The following is a 26,307-nucleotide window of genomic DNA, read 5'->3' on the forward strand; positions in this document are numbered from 1 at the left end:
TCTCCTCCCAAGAATCCACTGTCAACACACTGACCCCCCCTCTCAGACACTGCCCCCTTTCCCCTGACATCCCCCACCTGCCCTCCCACATATGCCTGTTGGCAGGGAACTTAGTTTGGAAGGGGATCTTAATTTCAGTGAGGTGGCCTTTTACTGAACATGCATGGGAAGCTAATGCATGCAAATGGGGTTCCCGACATTGTTCACTGAGAATCTCCACCTTTAATCCACCTTGAAAGTCAGGAGAACAAAATTCACACAGCTTATCTTGTTGTCGGGAAACAGACTTTTTGCCTCCTGCCAAGTTAAGTGTCCCCACCTGCCATGATTTCTGCTGCTGGTGGGAGATTTCAATTCCACCCTTTGGGCGCGATCTTACTGGCCGCTCACACCCTGCTGCCGCTGCGAGGATGGAGAATTTGGCGCTCAGCCAAACCGTCATTCAATGCAGCAGGACCGGAAGATTCCACCCTGTGTAACTTGCGGAACAATAGAGTGAAATGCTCAATCATTGAACGTGTTCAGGACAAAACGCGATACATTTCTGGAGGGTAATGACATCAGGGGATATGTAGATAGTGCGGGAAAGTGGCATTGAGGTAGATGATCAGCCATGATCCAACTGAATGGTAGAGCAGACATGACAGGCTGAATGGTTACTCCTGTTCCCATGTTCCTACATACTAACTTTTTCTTTCTTAAGCAAAAGGGCTTTGCTGCTGGGTTATAGTCAATTGAATTTTTCACTCCATGGGTAAGAAAATGCACACACATACAAGTACATTGTTCTCAGGCACAGAGCAATCAGCCAACCTCTCCATGTAGAACCCCAAACTAATGTGCCAAAACTGATGAAAAAGTTAAACCAAATCATTCCAATTCTTTATGATCTAATTCTTTATTTTGTCGTGGATTTGTCCCCCAGAGACAGGTTTATTTTCTGTTTATAGTGCCTAAGCTGAAAAGTAGCTGTGTGTCCCTTCATTTCACTGCAGAATGAAAGAAAGAATAAATAATATGATAAAACTTTTGAGCATTTACTCTTGAATTTCATTGCAAGAATTCAACACACACAGTCAGGTTCCGAAAACGACAATTATTAAAACACAATTAAATTGTGCTGGAATTGTTCATAAAATTTAATTTCTACAAAAAATGTACAAATGGCTCAATTTACAGCAAAAAGTACAATTACATCACCTGCAGGCTTTTGTTAAGCAGAGTACATCTGATATGAACACTGGCCAAGCTTTTCAGTTTAGCTGCTATAGCATCAATTATATTACACATGCTGTATAGATTGAAATGGTTTCATCTGACCACCTCCCGAGGAAACCAACCTTCTGAAGAAACCTGCTTCAACCAGTTTCAGAACATATACGAGACATGTTACATTGTAAACATTCAAAACTCAGACTTGATGAGACATCAAAATAAAATATGCAAAGCACGGTTTTAGTCTATCACCTACCATCATTGGCCAATGCTAATGGTATGGCTTAAAAATACCAAAGCTTTCTTTGATATCAATTGTACAACACCACAGATTTAGATGTCCTAAAGTCCTTCTGTTCGTCTGAAAATGTAATCTTAAAATCAGAAATGTGGCTTTGTTAATACCTAGACTGCCAATCTACGAACAGGAATCTTGCTTAAAAATATAAAACTGTCGGCAATACATTCTGATAAATTCTATGTTCGAATAACCTATGTTGGTGATGTCTGAATTAAGCAGTGACTGATATGCAAATAGCATTTCGATGCAAGTTAATTACATTCTATACAATTTGTTTATCGAGTATCTGACCATGCTCTTGAAATTATGTAGGATACATAATCGTTAATCACATTTCCAAAAGTATCAATAATTTATTCCCTGTAGCCACAAAAGACTCTGTAGTAACATTATATCAGGTATGTTAGCTTTAGAGATGAAAAGCAACAGTGGCTCCTTCAGTTTCTGGTATCATACCATTTAAAACCTACCCTAAGGTAGTAATCAGCATTCAGATTAACAGAGAAGGGCTAATCCAAACATTTAGAACAGGAATTGGACTTTTATCTCGTTCTCCTAAAATATCGTTATCTTATTTGAACGATTCTTTTAAGGCATCTATCCACATATCAATTTCTGAGTGATTCTGTGCTGATATTATTGGGTAGTCTGGTTTTCAGTGCTGCTACTTTCAAAACCGCGAGAGCACTTATCAGCTGATACATTTCAAGTTTTTATAGTATTAACAATAGCACTCACCGTGCTATTTATAGTTTTTAATGTGCTTTCTAACGAAGTAAATGCAAATTAAGAGTTGGGCATGTGCAGACATGCCATGTTGTTGAGATAACAACGATCCCTAATGCATTTCTAATCAATCAGTCAAAAGCTCCCAAGATTTGTTTTAGTCCACTCAGGATCACAGAAGGCCAAGAATTCTTTGTAGATTTTGTGTTAAAAGAAATACAAAGTGAAGATTAGCACTAGGAACGCTGAAGAAATTCATTCAAATATTTGCTTTCCCTGCTTCAGGCACTCAGGGTCATGTTGCGGAGCACCCACTGCTGTGATCGGTTTCCACTGCAGTCCTTCATAGTCGGAACCATTTTATCTTCCTCGGATGGCTCATCCAGGCACTGATTACTGTTTACATGTCGCAGCGCTAATCTCTGGTGGATGGAGGGGTAGAGAAAACAATGGGTTGAGTAACATATTTAAAGACCATATTTATGCCATAACAACAACATGTATTTATGTATTGCCTGTAGCAAAATGTCCCAAGGTGCTTCACAGGAATGATTATCAAACTGAATTACATAAGGTTATAAAAGCTTGGTATACTTAACCAACATTCAAAGGGAGGAAAGTGGGGTGGAGAGGCAGAAAGGTTTAGAAAAGCAATTCTAGAGCTTCGGGCATGAAGGCATGGTCACCACTGTGGAGTGATTAAAAGTGGAGGAACGCAGAAACCTCAGCGAGCTGAAGGGGACTGCAGAGGTTTTTAGGGGTGAGGCCACAGAGGAATTTGAAAACATGGGCAGCAATTTTTTAAATCAAGGGGCCAAGACGGCAAGGAACTACAAAAGGTCGTGAATGTAGCCCAATCCATCATGCAAACCAGCCTCCCATCTATTGACTCTGTCGACACTCCCTGCTGCCTCAGCAAAGCAGCCAGCATAATTAAGGACCCCACGCACCCCGGACATTCTCTCTTCCACCTTCTTCCGTCGGGAAAAAGATACAAAAGTCTGAGGTCACGTACCAACCGACTCAAGAACAACTTCTTCCCTGCTGCTGTCAGACTTTTGAATGGACTTACCTTACATTAAGTTGATCTTTCTCTACACCCTAGCTATGACTACATTCTGTACTCTCTCGTTTCCTTCTCTATGAATGGTATGCTTTGTCTATATAGCGTGCAAGAAACAATACTTTTCACTGTATGTGACAATAATATGTGACATGTGACAATAATAAATCAAATCAAAATCAAATCAAAATAGAGCAGGAGCTAATGTAAATCAGTGAACAGGTAGCAGTGCTATGAATAAGCTCAAGTTTACAACGCCAAGGAATCCACAAGCACCCACTAACAAATAATTATGGATTCATTTAATAGCAGACAAAATCAGAGTTTCATCTCCTACATAGTTCAAAAGGCAGTGAAGTCTCTCCATATTATTCTTAGAGCATTTTATTTTACTATTATGAAAGAGGTAGGGCAGCATGGTGGTGCAGTGGTTAGCACTGCTGCCTCACGGTGCCAGGGACCCAGATTCGATTCCGGATTGGAGTCGTTCTGTGTGGAGTTTGTACGCTCTCCCCCTGGCTGTGTGGGTTTTCGTTGGGTGGTCTGGTTTTCTTTCACAGTCCAAAGACAGTTCGTGGATTGGCTATGCCAAATTGCCCCAGAGTGTGAGTGTGGCTGTGATTGATGTGGTGTAGTGCCTCTCATGCTATAATTTCCTGACGACAGACCAGCAACCTATTCCTGGAATAATTAGCTACAGAAACAGATGAAAGTCTGCACCGCCAGGGTGCGGAAAGGTTGAGAGAGAGAGGAAAAGGTTCCTTCACATTGGCGCATAGATATCAATAATTCTTTAAACAGGTTTCAGGTTCAAGAATGCAATCATATTGTTTTTCCTACCATCCTGTAAAGAGATCTTGGGTGGGATTCTCTGGTTTCATCCATGGTGGGACCCATTGCAAGCAAGGTGGAAAATTTGGCATTCCTGCCAAACCTCCATTCACTCTCAGCGGGACTGGAAAATCCCAGCTGTGAAAGAGGGTGGAATATTTTGGCCCTTGTTTTTTTTTCCCCCCTGCTGTGACTCCTGTATCTGTAGCAGAACCATTGGGAAAAATAGAGTGCAAAAAGCCAATTGAAATGGCCTCCTTCTGCTGACAAAGTGTGCACAATGAGGCCTCATTATAATAAAAAACTTCCTCTTCCACCAGAAGAACAAATAAAGAAACACATGGAGGCATCCTGGGTTAAAGTATTGTGTCAATGTTCGGGTCAAAGATCTAAGAGATGTTTGTGTCACTCGACCCATGCCTGGGTCTGATGCCTCCTGGACAGATCGTAGACTTGTTCGATCAGTGATGAAAATTCGCCTAGCACTGTGACATCGCAAGGCCCAAAGATCTGAGAGGAAAATCAATGTCTCAACCCTAAAGCAGCTCAATCGACGAGGGGAATTCCGAATGCAGCTCACCGCCAATCTGGAAAATCGTCACACATTAAACTCCACTTCAGAGCAGTGGGATCAAATAAAATCAGTTGTATTAGCCTCCTGTGCCCAGACCATTGGGCCGGAGTATTGCTGTTACCATGAATGGTGTGATAAAAATCATGCTTAAACATGTGACCAACAAGAATAAAAATAAGCAGCCCCCATTGCCTGGCAGAACAACCCAAGGTTGCAAGGCGGTAGCATTCCAACAGCTCAATGCTGACACCCATAAATCTGGAAGATAAAGGTTGTGTGGTAGGAAGAGAAAGTCCAAGAGATCCAACCATATGCTGACCATCATGACCTGCAAAGCTTTTTTGCTGCCACCAGGGCCATCCAATGACCAAAGTAAAGGTTAGAAAATCCCCATCACTCACAGGTTAGTGTTTCGCTTCTTAAGGTTAACAATACCATCTGTCAGAGACAAGGAACATTTTTACAAGTCCTCAACCATGAATCCACAGTGGCAGCTGATGTTCTCCAGGCTATTACCCCAGCACCATGTGATAGAGTTCATGGGTGAACCACTACTAATGGGAAAGCTGCAACAAGCAAATAAATGGATCAGAAATAATAATGCCTGTGACCCTAATATTATTCCAGCTGAGGCCTTGAAAGCTGGTTGGTTTTTGCTCACATCAAGCCTCCCTGTACTCATCCTACAGATTTGAGAGGGAAAAGAAATCACCCCCGCACCAAACTTAAAGAATGTGACAATTGTAACTAGCTTCAAGAAGGGAGATCAACTATTCTGTGGAAACCATCAAGACATCTCCCTCATGAACTTAGCAGGCAAAATCCTAACACATTCTCCTGAATCATCTACTTCCTATGGCTGAGAAAATTATCCCAGAGATACAGGGGCGATTTTACCATCGCGTTGCACCCATTTTCGGGCGCGACGCAGTGGTAAAGTGGGCCGCAAAGCAGTGAGTGCCATCGGCGCCGGTTTTCACAGCAGGTACCATTTTACGAGTGCTGGATATCCGGTGCAGTCAGTCTCTTGCTGGAAATGGGCAAGAGACAGGTTAATATATTTAATTCTGTTGAAATGGGCATTTGCATCTGCTTACCAAGCCTGGCGCTCAATCATCCTGGCTCAGCCCTCCCCTTTATGACCTCTCCGGGAAAGGTTCTCGCCGGCAAGGAACAGACACGCTCCTCATCAACAGGGAGCAGTCGACTTGGCCTCGCCAGTAACACTGGAGGCTATTGAGGCCGCAGGCCAGGGGGGGTGCCCCTTGGGCACTGCCGGTCTAGCAGTGCCACCCTGGCACCTGGGCAATGCCACTGGGCAGTGCCAGGGGTGCGGCTAATGGGGAGGGGTCAGTGGAGGTGGAACCTGTGAGGCAGTGCAAATGGGGCAGCTAATGGGGGAGGGGCCCTGCTGCCACTCTGCAGCGGTTGGTGGGGAGAGAGCAGCAGGTCCGCGATCGGTGGGGGGGACAGCGGGTCCGTGATCGACGGCGTGTGGAGGGCGACGGCTCCATGATCGGTGAGGGAAGGGGGGTCCGCGATTTGTCTGGGTGGTGGTGGGGGAGCGGGGGGTCGGCAGGGGCTGCATCTCAGGCCGTGGGCCCCCACAATTGCAGGAGGGAGGAGCTGCTTCAGACAGCCTGCAGTAGCAGCAGCCTGACAGCTCTCTCTCATCTGTCAGATCTCTGCTACTGCTAATGCGCATGTGCAGCGTCGGAGGCCTACACATGCACAGTACCTCCCTCTGCAGGCTTTCGGACGTGTTAAGCTCTGTCCACTGGCTTCTGCAGCGTGAATCTGACGCACTCAAAATTTTGCATGCAGAGTGCGTTTAGGGACTATAAATGAGTCTATAAGTCAGATCTGAAACTCTCCCAGTTTCAAGTCCGCCCAGTACTTAGATGGTAAAATGGTAAAATCGCCCTCACCATGTGATTTTGGATCTTTCAGAGCAACCTCTGACATGGTAAATCATGAGGCTCTGTGAATTGTACTCCAAGGATTGGGGCACACTAGAAAATTCATCATAATCCTCCAACTCCTTCATGATGATATGACTGCAACTGTCTGGAGTGGCAGATCTGAAAAAGTTGTCTTTAGCATCCGGACTCGGGCTTTGTGATTGTTCCCACACTATTTACAATCCATCTGACTGGCTATTCATCTCATTAAAGATCAACGTCCCTCTGGTGTAAGTATTAAATACTGCCTAGATGGAAAATACTTTCACCTCAGTCACTTCCCTGCCAAAACTAAACTCACTACCATAAGTATACTGATCTACAATTCGTGGATGATTGTAGTGTTGTTGCCCACTCTGCACCAAATTTGCGAACCACTCTCAATTTCTTCAATTCTACATACAAGAGACTCAGCCTGCCTAAGAACGTTACCAAACTAGAACTCATATCAGCCCACACCCGGTCAGCCAAGTATTCCACCACCCATCAATTTTGAAGAAGAGACTCTGGAATATGTTGAGCACTTTACATACTTTGGCAGCCACCTCTCTCAAAAGGCCACCACTGAAGGGAAATTCAGCTTTGGATCAACTGAGCCAATTAAGCCTTCTATAAATCATAGCAGCAAATGCTTGACAACAAAGCAGGCAAACAAAAGCCTCGCATGCAGAGCAGTTGTTGCCACCACACTCCTATGCTGCAATGAGACCTGGATAGTGTATCTGTGACACACAAGAGCACGAGGGAAATCCTATCAACAAAGCCTCTGCCATATCCACAAGGTTCAATGGGAGCACCATCAAAGAAATGCTTGTGTCCGTCTTGAAGGCAGCTCCCAAGCTCTCAGACAAAACTCCTACAAAATCAACAATGGACAGGACACTGTGCCTCCGTGGCTGAAAAACATCTCCCCTGCCTGGTACTGTTTTCTCAATTCTCAAATGGTCAATGAGGACAAAGAAAATTTTTCTAAAATACTGAAGTTTTCCTTGAAGCACAATAGCAGCATTGACATTTATGACTGGGAGGAGCTTTTACCAATTGTTCAGAATGGCAACAACTTGTCCATCAAGCTGCATCACACTTAGAGGCATAGCAACTAAAGGATGAGGCAGAGCGGTGCCAGAGAAGAAAGAAAAAGAAGAAAGCTCTGTGCTCAGATCCCTCCACCTCGTGGGATATCCTGCCCCATCTGCTCAAAGGTCCGGGGTCAAGAATCAGCCATTTCAGTCCCATGAAAACAGGGAGCAAAAACTGAGTAGAGAACATTGTCAGTTTGAGAGACAGCCAACGTTGACAGTGACATAGTCTATGCTACTCATAGGTCATTCCATACTACTATGGTGAAAGGTTTTCTGCATCCAGCGACATAGACAACAATAATTCAACGCACTGGCCAGAATCTTGTCACCATTCACACCAGCCGGATTTTCCCATCCCGCTGCAGTGAATGGAAATTTGGCTGGCGATCAAATTCCCTGACCTCACTGCAGCAGGGGCATGGAATGAACGACCGGTAAGATTGCGCTCACTAGTCTCCAGGTTCAAAAATGTAATCATTTTATTTTTCCGACCATCTTGTAAAGAAATCTTTCCTTCCATTCCATATTTTTAAAAAGCATATTAATTTGATTATTGTAACCAGAACTATATTTCTGCATATTACAGCAATTGTTGGAGGTCAAATGAGTTTACACTGTAATTCAATATATTGGCAGCACTTCCTTAAATTTAAACCACGGAATCACAATTACTTTGAATTTTACCAAAAATACTAATAAAGTCTTATGTATACGAAGTAATAATTTCAGAACATCTTTATTTATTGCTTAAATTTTCAAGACGTGACTGGTTGCCACATCACTGCAGCCTCTGTTATTTGTAGGAAACATGAGAAAATGTTCAGATTAGTTTTCTTGTTCCAAACCCGCTTAAGTATTTTTCATGACGCACAACAAAACTTTTTTTATCCTTTCTGGTTTGCGTGCTGAGTTTTAAATGGATAAAATGGCCAAACTTAATGTTTCTCCTCAGTTTTAAGAAAAATGACTAGTTCCTTTGGAAATATGCTACTGTCAATAAGAAGCATTTCTGTTCATTGTACTATGGAACAAATCAAACATTTTGTATCATTGGAAATGTTTGAGAAAAAGCAATTAAATATTCCATAGCTTCAAATGTACCTTTTCACACAGCAGAAGAAATGACACTCAAAGGCTAACGTCCACTACTGATACAGAGCTTCACCCACCTGAAGCGCATGTTGGGTAGTTACAGACACAATTCCATATTTTTCTATCCAGTAATTTTATAGGATGAAAAATTGTGGGGATCTTACCGTAACGTATTCATCCATCCTCCCGGGAAACCAGGCTTCTCACCAAAAATATGCATTGTAAAATTAGCCCCAAGGTGGATTAGGATGAGATTTGTCACATTCAAAAACAGAACTAATAGCATACAGGTGGCATGGTGGCACAATGGTTAGCACTGCTGCCTCACAGCGCCGGGGACCCGGGTTCGATTCCCGGCTTGGGTCACTGTCTGTGTGGAGTTTGCATATTCTCCCCATGTCTGCGTGGGTTTTCTCCGGGTGCTCTGGTTTCCTCCCACAGTCTGAAAGACGTGCTGGTTAGGTGCATTGACCCCAACAGCTGCTGGAGTGTGGCGACTAGGAGAGTTTCACAATAACTTCATTGCAGTGTTAATGCAAGCCTTACTTGTGACTAATAAATAAACTTTTTTTACTATGGTTAGCACTGCTGCCTCACTGTCAATTCTGGCCTCGGGTCATTCTCTATGTGCAGTTTGCACATTCTCCCCATGTCTGCTTGGGTTTCCTCCGGGTGCTCCGGTTTCCTCCCACAGTCCAAAGACGTGTGGGTTAGATGGATTGGCCATTCTAAATTGTTCATTAGTGTCAGGGGTAAATACATGGGTTACAGGGATGGGCTTGAGTGGGATTGTTGTCGGTGCAGACTCGATGGGTCAAATGGCCTCCTTCTGCATGGTAGGGATTCTATGATATTCAATCTAACCTCCACATTTATACAATATCTTTCAGAACATTTGGGCATCCCAAAGCATTAAACAGCCTGTTAAGTATATCTAAAGTACAATTAATGAAGTCAGACTACATGGCAGCCAATTTGCACACATATAAGAGATTAAATTAATATTCTCTTATAATTTCCCTCCTTACCTGAACAATAGTGGGTTATATTCAATTTAAATAATTAAGGCTATCTGACATGATAGTTTCTCACACTGCTGCATTAACTCATAATATATACAATAAAATAATTCTGTATTTCCATGCAACTGAGAAAGAAATCATCCCTAAAATCACTATTGAGTAGGAATGGCATTCCTTTCTTGATATAGATTTATCTTTTTTTTCTGTTTCTTATGTATTATTAAAAACATGAAAAATATTGGGTGAGCATCTAATGCTGCCAATTGGTCAATGGTAACCACTCGATACTAAGGAATGATCAGATTTTGGAACTAAGATTTATTTTTAGCTGTCATATTAAGTTCCACATTTACTCCACCATTAATCCTATATCTTGGACGTTTCCTACTTTTCTCATTTTGAGGACTTCAAGTTGGCCCTGCTCCATTTTCCTGCTCTGCTGTTCCAAACTAGCCTCAGCAACTCTAACTGCCATATCACTATCCCAAGCCTCCTTCTGGATCAGGCAATCACTAGCCTTTAGCCCGAAAATTTCTCTTGTCCAACACTGGGACCGTGTATACAACTGCAAGGTACCCTAGTGAAAAAAATGCCATTGTTTTAATTGTGGGTTGCCATGACATTACTCTGTCAAAGAAAAGGCGTTCAACAACTTAGGAAGCTGCTTATAACAATGTCAGTGTGCAGTCAAGCATTAGAATATAATTTTGGATTTTAATGAAGTTTTACGGATTGTTACATCACTGAGTGCACAGAACAAAGAAAATGTACAAAAGTTAAAATTTCATTGCAACTAAAAGGTAACATTCAGATGATTTAAGTACATTTTACATTGAATACAACTAATACACTGGGCACAGGAGCTTTTCACTTGTGAACTATAAGCTTCATTGAGTGTAGGTTTCTCAGGATTATTATTTATGGTATAAAATAGACTGAGTTATTCAACATTACTTATGGCACAGGTAGGAAAGTAAGTTGTCATGAAGAGGTAAAATGTCCACAAAGGGATACAGATAAGCAAATGTGGCAGATGGACTATAACATGGGAAAATGTGAACTTGTTCACTTTGGCAGGAAAAGTAGTATACTATTTAAATGGAGAGATCGCAGAACTCCGTGGTACAGAGCGATCCGAGTGTCTTGGTAGAGGAATCATAAAAAAATTAATAAGCAGTTAGGAAGGTAAATGGAATATTGGTGTTTATTGTGAAGGAATGGCATATAAAAGTAGGGAAATATTACTGCAGTCATACAGTATTTTAGTGAGACCACATCAGGAGTACTGTACACAGTTTTGGTCTCCTTATTTGAAAAACGTTATAATCGCATTAGAAGTAGTTCAGGGAAAGTATTGTTGACTAATTCCTGGAATGAAGGACTTATGAAGAAAGGAGTGGGCCTATGTCCTTTGGGTCTTATTTTTTCAGGGGTGCATACTCAGTGAGCCCGGAAGCAGGTGTGAAAGGCACGGGATCAGCCTCAGGACGTGATTTCATGCTGGCTGCCAGTGTGAAAGCCAGTTGGGAAAGGCTCAGCACTGCCAAGGAGGGTGGACATGGAGTAAAGGGAGCTTGCAGGCTGGCATTTGGGGTACAGCCACTGCAGAGCTGTCTCGGGGAGCTGCAGGCCTGCAAAAAAATAAAACTGCGAGGGAAAAACTATGCAAATAGTGTCCGGGCAGTACATTCAAACTCAAGCCATAGTCCCCAGACACCTTCTTTAATTTTATTTCAGCCCGGACACTTCATCCCACCCTGGATCGAGGTTACAGCTAAAACGTAACGGCCGATTGGCCAATCGGCCCACCCATCAACCCTAAAATCAGATGGCCCTCATAAAACTGCATTCAATTAGCCCCTTAATGGGCTAAATTTCCTGCTTGATTGTTAGTTGGCACCCTTCCGACTCTGCCATGCACCTGCCGCCTGAAATATTGTGCAAGTGAGGGATGACAAAAGGACACACAACTGATGGGCAGGATTTTCTGGCTCCCCCCGTGGCGTGTTTTCCAACAGCTGAGGCGGCTCACCATTGGCTGCCGCTGGGATCTTCCAGTCCCACCAATGACTACTGCATTTTGTGTGGCTCGCCCATCCCGCTGCCGGGGGTCACCTTTGGTGGGACTGGAAGATCCTGCCAGGGAGAAGGGCTGGAAAATCCCTCCCAATGTCATTTCACCTGATTTCACAAATTTCTGGTTGCCCTCCAGAGCAATGTAACATTCTGATCTTGGAGTTTAGAAGGATGAGAGATGATATTAGTGAAACATATCAGATCCTGAGGGGATTTGAAAGGGTGGACACTGAGGGGATGTTTCTATTTCTGGGGGAGATTAGAATTAGGAGACACAGTTAAAAAATAAGAAATCTCTCTTTTAGGACAGATGAGGAGAAACTTTTCCTCTCAGAGGTCAATAGTCTGTGGAATTCTCTGCCCGAAAAAACCTTTAGCGTTGAATTCATTCAAGGCTGAGTTAGATAGATTTTTTGATATGACAAGGGAGTCAAAGTTTATAGGGGGTGGGCAGGAGTGTGCTACAGACAGGGAAGGGAAATTGAGACCACAATCAGATCATAATCTGATCAATCAGAATCAAGGATATGGTGATAGTGTGGGAAATTGGAAATTATGTCACAGTCCAGCCACAGCCCAAAATTTAGTTTAGGTGACAAGTTGGTGGCATGGTGGCACAGTGGTTAGCACTGTTGCCCCAAAGCGCCAGGGACCCGAGTTCGATTCCCGGCCTGGGTCACTGTCTGTGTGGAGTCTGCACGTTCTCCCCCTGTCTTCGTGGGTTTCCTCCCACATTCCAAAAGACTCAATGGTTAGGTGCATTGGCCATGCTAAATTCTCCCTTAGTGTACCCGGGCAGACACTGGAGTGTGACGACTAGGGGATTTTCACAGTAACTTCATTGCAAGTTAATGTAAGCCTATTTGTGACACTAATAAATAAAATTAAACTTATGAGTGCAGCTCACCAGTGGGAAAACCGGTTGGAAAGCCCTGTCACCCCATCCCGAGGGGTACCCTTAAGTACAATCAGGAGCTTAGCTGGGTAATGTCAGGCCTCCAACAGAAATCAGGCTCCAACAATCCCACCTCTGAGAACTGCTGGCCAGTCAGAGACTGGCAGCTCTACATTACAGGCAACATCACTGCGAACAGTCACTGCTCTCGTAGTACGGCGAGGCTTTCACAAGGAATCATCGCTGGGTCCGTGGGGACTAATGAGCCAGATGGGTTGGTGGGAGGTTGCTGACAAGGAGAGGATTGCTGGGTGGTTTTCAGGAGTTATAGAAAAGTTGTGCGAGTCCAGGAAAATTCCTGAATCATTATTGACGAGGCAACCAAATGAAACGTATTCATATTGATACTCATCTAATTCCTGGTAGACTCAGAGTTAATGGCCCTTCAGTGGTTTAATAATGAGATTAATTAGCCAGTTGGTGGGCTCATCATGACAGCCCATTCCTGCCACTGATTAAATGGGGGTCAGTTTTCCCACTGGTGGGAAAGAAGCATGTGCTTCCCTTGAGATGATGTGGGCCTGCTCACCAACTAGACCATGCAGCCTCTTATTAAATGGTGGAGCAAATGGTGAAGGGCCGAATAGCCTACTCCCACCCCAATTTCTTATATTTGAATGTTCAAACAAGGGAACACATCGTTAATTCAGAACGTTTCTGGTCGATAATACAAAGTTAAATATCTAGCAATCCAAGAGTTCTAATCCTCTGACTGAAAAACAATCATGTTAATGTTGTTTTCTTTCTTCTCTGGCCACTTTTACAGACAGGTTTAAACCACAGGATGGAGGAGGCGGCCAGTGTTTGGGACATGTTAACAGGTAACTGGACAGTGACAAATCAGATTGTCTCATCATAGAACTCCAGTGTAACACCTGAAGTAAACAATTCCTCTACATATAGCCAATATATTAAAATACGGACAGCATAAATTATATTGGGACACATAAAACACAATAGGTGGACCTATGTTGTAAAATCCAAGCTCACTTGTCAATACTTAGAAGCTAACAGTCAAAAACATCTGGAAAGGTTATTGAACTGGGAATGCAAATTTAGTCTAATATAATATATCCTCCAAGAGGAAAATTCAGCTTCTCAATGCCATTAAAAATACAACTGCCTTCAAAGTCGATAAACTTTTATATATCAAAAACAAAGAAAGTAACTTCTGCTTTTCTTTCCTGCTCCGTTACCTGAGGGCATGTAATTCTGATTTCAGATTTTGCTCAGTTTTGGGGTTGAATTTGAATTGCCATCACTTCTATTGAAAGAAAATAAGTGAACAAAGAATCACAGAGCTTCCTTAATAATTTTAGCTGAGCGCTGCTGGTGGATGCTGTTATTCTCTATACTAACATATTGTAATCTAAGGGGTTGATTTTACCAAACAAATTCCAAGTGCCGAACGAGCGTGTAATCCCTTCTTTCGGTGAGGGCACAAATGAAGTCTTGTGGCACTTTGTGTAAAAAATGATGCACAATCTGAATCCTGCCAGTAGGGCAACAGAACAGAGAGATCTCACCTCTGCCACCCCCCCCCGAAAATCGCTCGACCCCCCCCCCCCCCTCGCCTTCGGTCCAGTTGAGCGCCCGCCCCATCCCCACTGGCAAAGCCGATCGCTGTCCTGGCTGATTGCCAGTTGCAGTGTGCACAGCCCCTGCCCACTTTCCCCACCAGCCGATCCCCGATTGCAGCCCCCCCCAACCCCCCGGATGATCTCCAGTTGCAGAGTGCGCAGCTCCCTCTGCCCTCATCATGGCCCACCCCCTTCCAGTAGGCCCCGCCTCCCTCAGGCCCTGTCCCCTTTGCACTGTCCGGTGCCCGGTAGTCAATGCCAGGGTGCCTGGTTGGTAGTGCCAGGTTGGCAGTGCCAGGTTGGCAGTGCCAGGGTGCCTGGTGGGTAGTGTCATGCTGGCACTGCTAGGGTGTGAGGCTGGCAATGCAAGGGTGGCACTGCCCTGCCATCCCCAACCTCCTTGGGAGCCTCAATGGCCTCCAGTCGTACCAACGAGGACACCATGTCAAGTCCCCGTTTATGGGGACAATATTTGATCCTCGATCGATTGCGTCTTGGGCTCACTAATTCTATGGAAATGAGGATTTTAATCTTTAAATCAGCCTTGCACTCGGGGCCGGTAAGGTCATAAGAGACAAGAAACCAGACGCAAACCTGATTTTTTGCCCCTTGTGCGATTTTACCAGCTCACCCCGCCCATCGACCGGCGTGATGAGCCGGTACTCCGCCCCTAAGTGTTAAATATTTTCCATGACCATTTTCATTTGCCCCAATTTATTTTCTCCCTCCATTGCCATTTGCTTTAGTCATTCATTTTGCACAAGAGAAATGCCAGTCACTATTAGAAATAGGAATAAAACATTTGGAAAAATACAACTGGGGAATCACAAATCTGGACCTCAGAAGCTGTAGCAATGGGTCAGGGGAGCATCTGCAGGTGGACTTTCCAGATTTGGTGCCCTGGAGGGCATTTTCCTTCCAGCTGTGGCCTCCCAGTAGGCCCTGCCCCTCAGGCCCCTGATCCCTTCACTGCCTGATGTCCAGTGGGCAGTGCCAGGGTGCCTGGTGGGCAGTGCCAGTTTGCCAGGCTGGCACTGCCCAAGGGGCACTCCCATCTTGCCCCTGATCTCTCCACAGGGAGCCTCAATGGCCTCCGGTTCTACCAGTAAAGCCATCATGTCTGGTCCTCATTCCTGGGACCAACTGTGATTCTCGATGGAGAGAACCTCTCCCGCTGAGGCCAAGTGAGCCCAGATGATAAACGTCCTGGGCTCATTAATTCAATGCAAAATATATTTCAATTTAATTTAAATAATTTATTCAGCTTGGCGCCAGATATGGGCGCAAGGCTGACCTCGCTGGATATCCGGTGCCAGTAAGAATGCGAGAGGCAAGAAATCAGGCGTGAACGTGATTTCCTGGCTCTCTTGCGATCTTAGCAGTTCGCCCCAGTGGGGCGCAATGGTAAGATCACCCCCCATTATATCAAATTCAGATGTGCATTGATACCACACAGTTTTGTCTCTCTCTCTCTCGCCACCATCCTCTAGACTGCCTCTGTACTATTAGCCTGCATGTCTGATATCCAATTCTGCATTTGCTACAATTTTGGGAAGATTGGTGCCATTGTCTTTGATCCCCAATACAAATTCAGTCAACTTGCCACTGATTATATCTCCTATAACCTAAGATTGAATTACTCTGGTCACTATCGATATGGCCCCTTTGTCTCTGAGCTGAGCTTCCTAACTAATATCCTGTTCATCCCTATGCTTCCTGAACTAGTCTTGTTCTTGGAGCTGCATTTTACAGTCCCTTGAAAGTTGGGGTTGGGGGTTTTATAAAATAAAGTGCATGGCCTCCCCATTGCCTCCCCACCCACCCTGACCTGTCTACTATTTTACAGTGAGTGGATTGAGGCCCTTCATGGTCAATTAATGGCCATTTAAGGATCCCATTCTGTCTCTGCTACAAATTTGCCTGTGGCAGGGGACAGTTGAGGCCACGTGGGAAGCCAGACAGCTTTCACTACAAGAGCTGCTCTTGGGCAAGAAGAGGGAGGACATCTTTTTCAGGCGTCTCCTGTGCTTATCAAAGGCACCCTACCCAAAGATGATACCATCCTTTAGATCTTCCAACTGGCCTCTCAAACTCAGCCTCCCAACCCCCTCACTAGAGTCTGCCAGCCAGGCCCATCCAAAACCCGAGACTTACCTTGAAGTCCGGGCTCCTTCATTTCTCCTTCTTGGGGACTGCCTGTAGTCCCAGCCATTGCCACTCTTTGAACATGGCACTGCGGGAGCTATAGAGCTGCCTGCCAATCTGTTGGTCTCTCTTAGGTGGGACTTCCTCCAAGAGAAGGACAGAAGTCTCACCCTGAACAATTAAGGCTGTTTCGAGCATAACATAGTTACAGGGACAGCAGTCTTTTGGATGGGTCGATGGATGGCCTTTTAGTAAGGGGCTGCGGACGCGGTGGAGCAGGGAAGACAATGCCCTATAAAATCCAGCCCTTGTTCCCTCAACACTCCAAATTAAAATTCCCATCCATCAGCGGGACTTTCTGGCCACGCTCGTCCCGAAACTGGAAAATCCCATCTGAGGTCAACGGACCTTTCTACGGTCTACCCCTCGCCTGCTATGATTCCAGTGGTGGGCAGAATGGGAAAATTTGTCCCTTTGTGTCAAATTCTCTTTTAGTCTTGCTCCTCCTGATCTCTACAATCTCTTTCAGCCCTGTTACTCCCTGAAAACTTGGCCCACTCCAACTTTAACCTTTCCCACATCCCGCACTCCCTTCCTCGTCCTATTAGTGGTTATGTCTTAAGTTGGTAAGTCTCAAGTTCCAGGCCTTTCAAGCTTTTCTGAATCTCTCTGCCTCTCCACTGTCTACTGTAACACCCTTCTTATACCTTCTCTTCACCAAGCTTTTAGTCACCACTACTAACATTGAGACATTTTCTTATAGAAGACTCACAGAAGCCCGACAGTGCAGAAGGAGGCCATTCGGCCCATCGAGCCTACACCAACAACAATCCCACCCAGGCCCCATCCCTTTAACCCCTCGTATTTACCCTTCTAATCCTCCTGGTAATAAGGGGCAATTTAGCATGACCAATCCACCTAACCTGCACATCTTTGGAGTGTGGGAGGAAACCGGAGCACCCGGAGGAAATCCACGCAGACACGGGGAGGACGTGCAAACTCCACACAGACAGTGACCCAAGCTGGGAATGTTGCAGGTGGTTTCACATTGTGTCCCTATTTTGTTTCCTGTCTTTTTACATGAATTCTTCAATTAACATATGTAGAGACTCATTTACTCCCAACAAATCAACTCCTCTATTCTGAGGTTGCCAATGCCTTGAGATTCCTATTCTACAGCATCCTGTATCTGGCCATTTCCATGGAGACTGCTCTACCTTTTGACAAGCTCCTGCTCTTCAAACACATTTCCAAGATTCAGGTGCCTGAATTCATTTTGTCTTTCCATCTTTGTTTATAGCAAATCTGCTTTGGCGCGTATCCTGAAGCATTTGAGTAACAGCCCCAAAAATACCATGTATATTTCTGGTGCACTGATATTCTGCCAATGCCTGCAGGATCCTCAAGGCAAGTTATTATTTCCTTGAGAAAAGGAAATATTTATTTGCACATTGCATTTGTTTTTTGTTCTCACTGTGTAGACAGTTCATCTTCATTCACCCAGGAAGTGATTCCTTCTGCAAAGATTAAAATAACAAAGTATAAAGTAACTACGAATACAAGCATCAAAACAACATTGCTGTGTAGGGTTTTTCACGTATTACCACTTGCAATGTGCTTCAGCAAAGGAAAGCATAATGTAGGCATGAGAACGAAGTGTCCTAAGTTTAAACTATCCATTCTAGCTTTTGGAAACATGACCCTGAAAAGGAATAGAGTAAAAATCTGACCAGTTTTCAGATGCATATTCCATAGCATGCATCAGGTATGCACTCCATTCAGTAGACCTAAGGCTCGCCTGAAATTAGACCCTGGATTTTGTTTCAGTGATTGGGATGGATGTCACCGATGAATACAGCTCCATTGTCAGAGTCAATGGTGACAACTCACTCTGGTCCTCACTGATCAGAATCCAGATCTTCATGTGTGACATATGCCACGTATACAGACGCAACTCACTCTCTGCCAGAATTCCAGTTTCAGGCTGCTTGGCTCAGCTGCCGTGGTCCTTTGATAATTACGAAGGGTGGGGCAGATGGCTGTGTCCCTCGGGAGGCCTGTGTATTCTGGAGTACATGGACATCGAAGCGGTATTAAGCCCCTCATTGACATATGAAATAGGTCTAATGCCAATTCCACGTGAGTGTCTGAGATACTGGCCTGGATTTCCGTCAGACTAGGATGACACGGGAGCCATTTAAAAATAGTGCACAGGTCCCATTCCGGAATTCTGGCCCTATTCCTGGACTATGTGATTTTCAGAAGTGCCTTTTAAAGGTGTGAACTAGTTCATATTGCGAGCCCACACCTGACACTCCTGACCCGGCCAGCTCTATTGGTGACATAGGCATGTGCAACTCCTCTGCAGTGTTTATGGAGTTAGGCTAGATTCGTGGCTCAAAGCACTTCAGAGGATTTGTGAACCCTACTTGCATGAGGAGGCCTTTTAAAAGGTGAGTTCAAAAGATCCTCCTCATGCCCTTCATGTTAAGCTACACCCCTCCACCCACTCCCCATGGCTGCTTATTGCCCCCTATGCCTAGTTATGGCATGCCCATTTCCATTCACCTACTATCTACTGCACAGAAGTAATGAACCTATAGTGGCAATGGAGTGTACAAAAATGGATTTTAAAAACAGTCATTCATTGATTATTTTCCATTATGTTTTAAAAACCCTTTCACTGCAGCTCAATAAAAGTGTCAATCATCCACACCCTTTAAAGTACCAATAACAGAAACAGCAAGCAAGCACGTGCCTGAAACCTCTTAGCCATGTGTAAATAAACATTGATCTCTGCTGTCAATTGTACAGAGTGCCAGAGCAGTCAAGGTGTTTCATCAGAATATCTGAACTCTCAGACAAGCCTCATTATGTATTCTTGAGTGCCCCACATCTCCTCCTTTGGGGAAACCTTGCTACATTAGATACTTAACTGGGCAGCGGCAGGCTTTCAGTAAGGATAGGCAACAACACCTCCTCCACGGTCATCCTCAACACCAGTGCCCCACAAGGCTGTGACCTCAGCCCCTACTATACTCCTTATACACCTATGACTGTGTGGCCAAATTCCCCTCCAATTTGACTTTCAAGTTTGCTGACGACACCACCGTAGTGGGTCAGATCTCAAACAATGATGAGACAGAGTACAGTTGCGGCAACAATAATCCCTCCCTCAATGTCAACAAAATGAAGTAGATTGTCATCGACTTCAGGAAGCGTAAAGGAGAACAATGGGGACGATGTAGAAAGGGTTTCAAGTTTTTAGGTGTCCAGATCACCAACAACCTGTCCTGGTCCCCCCATGCCAACACTATAGTTAAGAAAGCCCACCAATGCCTCTACTTCCTCAGAAAATGAAGGAAATTTGGCATGTCAGCTACGGCTCTCACCAACTTTTACAGATGCATTATAGAAAGCATTCTTTCTGCTTTACAGCTTGGTATGGCTCCTGCTCTGCCCAAGACCGCAAGGAACTACAAAAGGTCGTGAATGTAGCCCAATCCATCACGCAAACCAACCTCCCATCCATTGACTCTGTCCCATTGCCTCGGCAAAGCAGCCAGCATTATTAAAGACCCCACGCATCCCGGCCATTCTCTCTCCCACCTTCTTCCGTTGGGATAAAGATACAAAAGTCTGAGGTCACGTATCAACCAACTCAAGAACAGCTTCTTCCCTGCTGCTGTCTGATTTTTGAATGGACTTACCTTGCATTAAGTTGATCTCTCCCTACGCCTTACCTATGACTGTAACACTACATTCTGCACTCTCTCGTTTCCTTCTCTATGAACAGTATGCTTTGTCTGTATAGCACGCAAGAAACAATACTTTTCATTGTATGTTAAATACAAGTGACAATAATAAATCAAATCTTCAAATCTTTCTCGGGAAAGGGTCCGGAGGCAGAAATTCTGTTTTCTGAAAGCTTCCAGCCAATCAGAGGCATACTCAGCAGTACCACAGGGGAGATGGAGGCTGCTGCCCTTAATGCACCTACCTGTGCACCTACCTAAGCACCTACCTGAGCCCCTGGATCATTGAGGGACCCAAGCCAGAAGTGAGGGTTGCAAGGGTGAGGTCACAGGGGAGGGGGAAGGAGGTTGGCAGTGAGATTGGGGATGGCTGTCACTGTACTTGCCTTTCTAATGGCTGCTCATTTCATCAGGCACTAAGTGCCTAACCAAAAGGGACTCCACCCAAACCCCACAGCAGGGTGATTAACTGTCCCAATTTTATCATTTCCCAATTTAGATGATTGCCCTTTGTCCCATGTCTCTCTAATTTCTAAAGGTTTGATTGTCCAGAGATTTAGGAGACTGCCTAGAGTTTCATCCTGCAGCTTTGTATCCCTTTGTAATTTTCATAGCTGTACTGTGCCCCCGCCATTGACCATGAGGTGGCATTAGAACCCTCCCCCCCACCCACACCCGGAGCTGAATCCAACTATAGTGTATGGAATTTTAAAGTTATAGATGCTCAGTTTGTTTGTTTATGTTTATCTTTAAATGTATGTTGTAACAACGCACAGACATTGGGAATAACTTTTCAAAGTTCTAAAACATATTAATTCCACCCCCACCCCCTCCAATCCATGGTCAAAACTATTTTATTTCATAAGAGTTGATCAGACTGCCTGGCAAGGTTTGCTTTTCGAGCCACTCACATGGTAAATACCAGCAGCAGTGGGGTGAGCCTTTTAAGTGGGCATCAGTTGGTGGCAGAGACAGGAAGGCAGCAGAATCCCACCTGCCACCTTCCTGCCCAATTAAATGCCAGCCCCCAAAACCAAACTTTCCACGGGAGAAGGCATTCAAACCTGGATTCTGATCCAGTTAAAGGATCTGAGGAGGGTAATTTTTTCTCTTGTATACTTACTTTCAGCCTTGGTTACATCTGCCTATCCAGCTGAGGATAGTTCTATACAAGGATTTCTTTCCATTAAAGACAAAGGGTGTCGATCACATACCTGCTCAGAATATTGTCCCTTCTACATCTTTGATCTCACTTTGAAAACATGCTGTGAGAAAGAAAAAGGGCACAAACTGACCTGCCGTTCATGCCACGCTCCCGCGACAGCGAGGTCGGAGAATTTGGCACTCACCCAAATCTCCGTTCACTGCATCGGGATGGGAAAATCCCACCACGTGAACGGTGATAAGATTCCAGCCAAAATCTAATTTAAAAAAGTTAAGAAAATAAGGAAAAGCCTTGGGCTATAACCTCCACCCAGTGGTGTAAAGTCCTGGCCTGTTACAATTCACAAGAGAGGGAGCGGATCAGGTCGTGCGGGTGGGGTGGGAGGTGGGGGTGGCAGGGGTGGTGAGTGAGGTCGGGGAATGGTAGGATCTTATTGTCAGGTCCGCTGGTTGCAGGGGGTAGGGTCAGGCAGTGGGTGGAAATCCCATGGGGGGGTGGGGTGTCAGGGAGGGGGGGGGGGGTTGACATTACCATGGTTGGGGGGGGGGGGGGGGCGATGCTGATTAGTTGGAGTGTGGCGAGTGTCCCATATGGAGCACGGTCTAGCTGTTTAAAATTGTTATGCTGAATTTAGAAGTGGTTATATTTCTCCTGCACTGTAAATTCCTCCTGCACTGTAGGGATTCTATGATTCTAAATGTCTTGGGACATTATTCTCTGTTACTATATAGGATCAAAATCCTGGAACTCCCTCCCTAACAGCGGTGTACCCGTATCACATGGACTGCAGCAGTTCGGGAAGTCTGTTCAGTACCAGCTTCTCAAGGGCAATTAGAGATGGAATTGGCCTAGCCAATGATGCCCACATCCCACAGACAAAAGAAATTACAACTTTACTAAACTAAAAAAAACTGCTTGTTGTGGAACAAGTTTTATAAGTCTGCTTATAGGAATCCATTTGTTCGTCCCATTGCATATATGGAAAATTGTATAGGAAGATTGATATGCAAATGGAACATGGAGCTGAATGGTGCACTTTACAGCCCTAACAAACAGCAACTGGCCATTAAGGGCAAGAAGTAATAAATAGTATGGTACCAAGGGGTTGACAGTGCATTCATGGCATTCAGTGACTCATCTCTTATTTAATTTACCCTTGTCAGGTCATTAAATGAGGGTGGGATTCTCCAATCTTGTCCATGGCCACCCAACTGCAAGTAGGAATGGAGAATTTGGACATTCCAGCCAAAACTCCATTCACTCTCAGCGGTTCTGGCTGCGAACGGAGATGGAGATTTTTGGTGCCAGTTCCTATATTACAGGATTATTCAAATGAACCAGGATAATAAGACCAACAGTCACTGCTGCCTCTTTCCCTAATACATAAACAGTTGATTTCCTGCCAGCCTCATTAAGTATCCCTCCTTTGATGTATTTTAGTTAACATCCACATCGAGCCGGGAAAGGTTTGTAGACTTCAGCCTTGCAACTGGTTCAGATACAAATTTAAATTAGTCTGCATAGCACAGGTCCCTGTCAACTATTGCAGACGACACTGGTTCTGGGCACTCCCTCCAACCTTACAATGGGTTATACAGGCTCACTTGGTGGAAGTAACCAATTGTTGGCGGGACTCAGGTCCTTGTGCCATCCAACAGTTTTCAAATTAGCAGGCTCCAGGATTTTAGATAGGGTTAACATTGAGGTTAACTGGTGAATGGAAATTCTTCCCCGATGGACTTTCTGGATGCTAGAATTTGTGGGGCCCAAGGCATTCTGCTAAATTTGGAACAACTTCAGTGAGTTTGTAATTCCATGCAGTTCAGTGGTTCATTCATATAGAATGTACGGTCTACAGATGCAAAGGGAAAATGAAGTGCAGATTAACTATGTTCTCTCCAATGGAATTATTCAATCATTAGTTTACACAGTCAAATTTTACTGCATTTTTTCAAAATTCTTGACGTATCCTTTACAGTTGCACCTGTTAATAAATTAAAGCATTTTTATTGTAAGAAAACCTGCCCATTCTAACTTTTGGATTATTTTATGATTTTTGATATTCTGTGATATGGTCCAAATGTTATTGTGCTATTGAGAAACATGAAAACAAGGGAAACAAGTGCATTTTTATACTGCCTTTCACAACCACTGGACACTTCAAAGCTCTTTACAGAAACCTAAGTGTGGTCACTTTTGTAATGTATTGGGTGCGGTAGCTAATAAATGCTTAGCAAACTTCCACAAACAGCACTGTGATAAGGACCAGATAATCTATTTGTGCCATATAGGTTGAAAGATGAATATTAACCAGGATACCAGGATCCCTCCTCTGCTCTATTTCAAAATAGTGCTGTGGGATCTTTTATGCCCACTGAGAGGGCAGATGAGGCCTCAGTTTAATGTCTCATTGTAAATACAGCCCCTCTTATAGTGCAGCACTCCCTCTGTACAGCACTGGAGTGTCAGGTTTGACATTTGTGCTCAAGCACCAGAGTGGTTCTTGAACCCAGAACCTTATAACGCAGAGGCGAGAGTGCTACTCACCAAACCACTGCTGCCACTTCAGATACTGGAATGGGTACTTTTTTATGAAATACATGTGCGGTTACCTTCGGATTGCTTAATTGTTTATGTTTCCCACAAGTGACCAGAAATGTTATTTTGGTGATACTTCAGCATTGCAGGATCAAACATACAGCAGGGACAAAGCCATCGCTCACAGCAAGCACCATACCACTGCAAGCATATATATTGGGACTGAAATTCCTCTTGTAACAAAAACATATCCTTTATTCTCCATAATCAATGACCCACTGACAGAGCTGCAGAAACACTGCCTCTAAAATGTGATTTAAAAATTTGAGCATAGCATTTTCTTGTCAATTCTTGAGAGAAAAAGTTTTATTATTTTGCTAAAAGAAACAATTACCAGTCCCTTAATTTAGTGAAAGCTTGATAAATAAATGGACATTAGGAAATGGTGAATTATAAAAGAAAGGCCTGCACTTGTATAATGTCTTTCACAACCATGTGATTCCCAAAGTACTTTACGGCCAATAAAATACTTCTGAAATGTAGCCGTTGTTGTAATGTAAGACTTTGGAAAGCAAACACATCTTATTGACAATGTAATTTTGAATATTGCAGCCAGGTCACTGGGTGATTTATTTTCTGCCAACTAACAGTTTCTGATATTTATAGTCTCCATATGCAAGTCAAATATCATTGCAAAATTACATTTGACTCAATTCTAAATCAATACCATAACCATAAATACTACATAGCGACCACAACATAATTTCACAAAGCATGATTAAATTACTGACCTCTACCTTTTAGGTTATGTTAAAGAAAATAATCAGTTGGGCTGTAAAAAATATTCCTGAAAACTTCTTGACGAGTGTAGTTCCTTAGGTTCCATAGATGCAAAGGGCTGTCAGTGCAGCTCTCCAAAGCAGGAACATATTTCCCATTGTCCAGTTTCCTAGTTGATAGGCATAATTGGCTATCTATATGAACAAATAAGTGCTTCTGTGTGACAGAAAAGAAATGAAGAGCTAGAACATGCACAAATATAATCAGAAAGGCAAAGTACATAGCCATTTAAAATGAGAAATGATTTTAAATTTAACTAAGTATAGAGAGCCAATCTAATAATAAGCTATAACTCATTCATCTTATTTATACTGTAACTATTTATAAAGTAAAAAGAACATTTGCCCCAAATTCCTCAGCTAACAATCCCCAGAGGATATTCTGAAATCACTGCCTTCTTCAGCACTGGTCCTGCTGTTTTTTGCTGTCAACAGGTGGCAACTAGGGTTTCATGGGCCAGATGGCATCAAGAGTCATTTTGGATGCTTCTCTGGCATCCTGCTGCCCGTGGTTGAGATGGGCAGTGAGGAAGATGGAAGGATGGGATCGTGGTTGCGTGAATCCCCTCTCCTGGCTTTGCTCTTCCTCACCTTCGTACAAAGGGGTTGATCTGATTAACTTAAAAACAAACTTCACAGGTAGATTTGCCCGATGTCCCAGTTTACCTCTAATCTCTCAAAATAGAGGTGGCTGCACAAATGCCAGGTCACAACTGAGGAGTGACAGCAGTAGATATAGCTGATGGTGTCCCTATATTAGAGTCTGCCTGCTATTTGTCCCTTAGAGGGCATAAAGAGGCTTTGCCCTGAGGCAGTAGAAAAAATCCTGGAGGTGACGTAAACCTAGTTTAACTCGCATGGAATTTCAAGGCTAGGAACAATACAATTTGCCTTTATACAGTTTTGCTGAAAAAGGTTGCCAAAACATTTTGTCTTGTACTCATCAGAACAGATAAAAATGCCAAATTTCAAATGATCAAAGTAGATATTCTGTTTTGGGTTTCACAAGTGTGCGCTGGTTAAATATGGCCTTTACTTTGCCTATTACAAGCAGGCTGAGGAACATGTTGTTTGATTTCATCAGCCATCATTAACGTGCACATCCTAAATACCTGGTATTGACTGGTACTGTAATCTATACATGATGTTGCTCAACTATGTGGTAGGCACATAGCTGCATCCTATCACTGGAAAATATGACTTACATCGCCGCTACATAGTAACAGTGCGAAATGGCTTGCTTAACCAGATGTTCAAAGTTTTGAAATACTTTGCCTTTCCAGGTAATGTCAGGTAGACTGGACACCTTGCAGGTCTAAAAGTAGCAGCCTTTGGCCCATTTGTGACTTTGCGCAACACACAGTGAACAATAATCTGATCAAGTACA

General features: G+C 43.9%; 1 protein-coding gene across 3 annotated transcripts in view; it reads right to left on the minus strand.

Annotated features, from left to right (window-relative positions):
- Positions 1-2,523: 2,523 nt before the first annotated feature.
- The window catches only part of galnt13 (polypeptide N-acetylgalactosaminyltransferase 13), a 421,054-nt gene continuing 397,270 nt past the window's right edge, over positions 2,524-26,307 (minus strand). Inside the window, exon 11 of one of the 3 annotated variants that reach the window (XM_078229193.1) lies at positions 2,524-2,664. In XM_078229193.1, the coding sequence (XP_078085319.1) occupies positions 2,524-2,664 (141 nt within the window). Of the gene's footprint in view, positions 2,665-24,891; positions 25,078-26,307 lie in introns of those variants that run through there. The other 2 variants (XM_078229194.1, XM_078229192.1) reach the window with 2 other exon arrangements.

The sequence above is a fragment of the Mustelus asterias genome, chromosome 14 (genome assembly GCF_964213995.1).
Source record: "Mustelus asterias chromosome 14, sMusAst1.hap1.1, whole genome shotgun sequence".
NCBI classification, from domain to species: domain Eukaryota; kingdom Metazoa; phylum Chordata; class Chondrichthyes; order Carcharhiniformes; family Triakidae; genus Mustelus; species Mustelus asterias.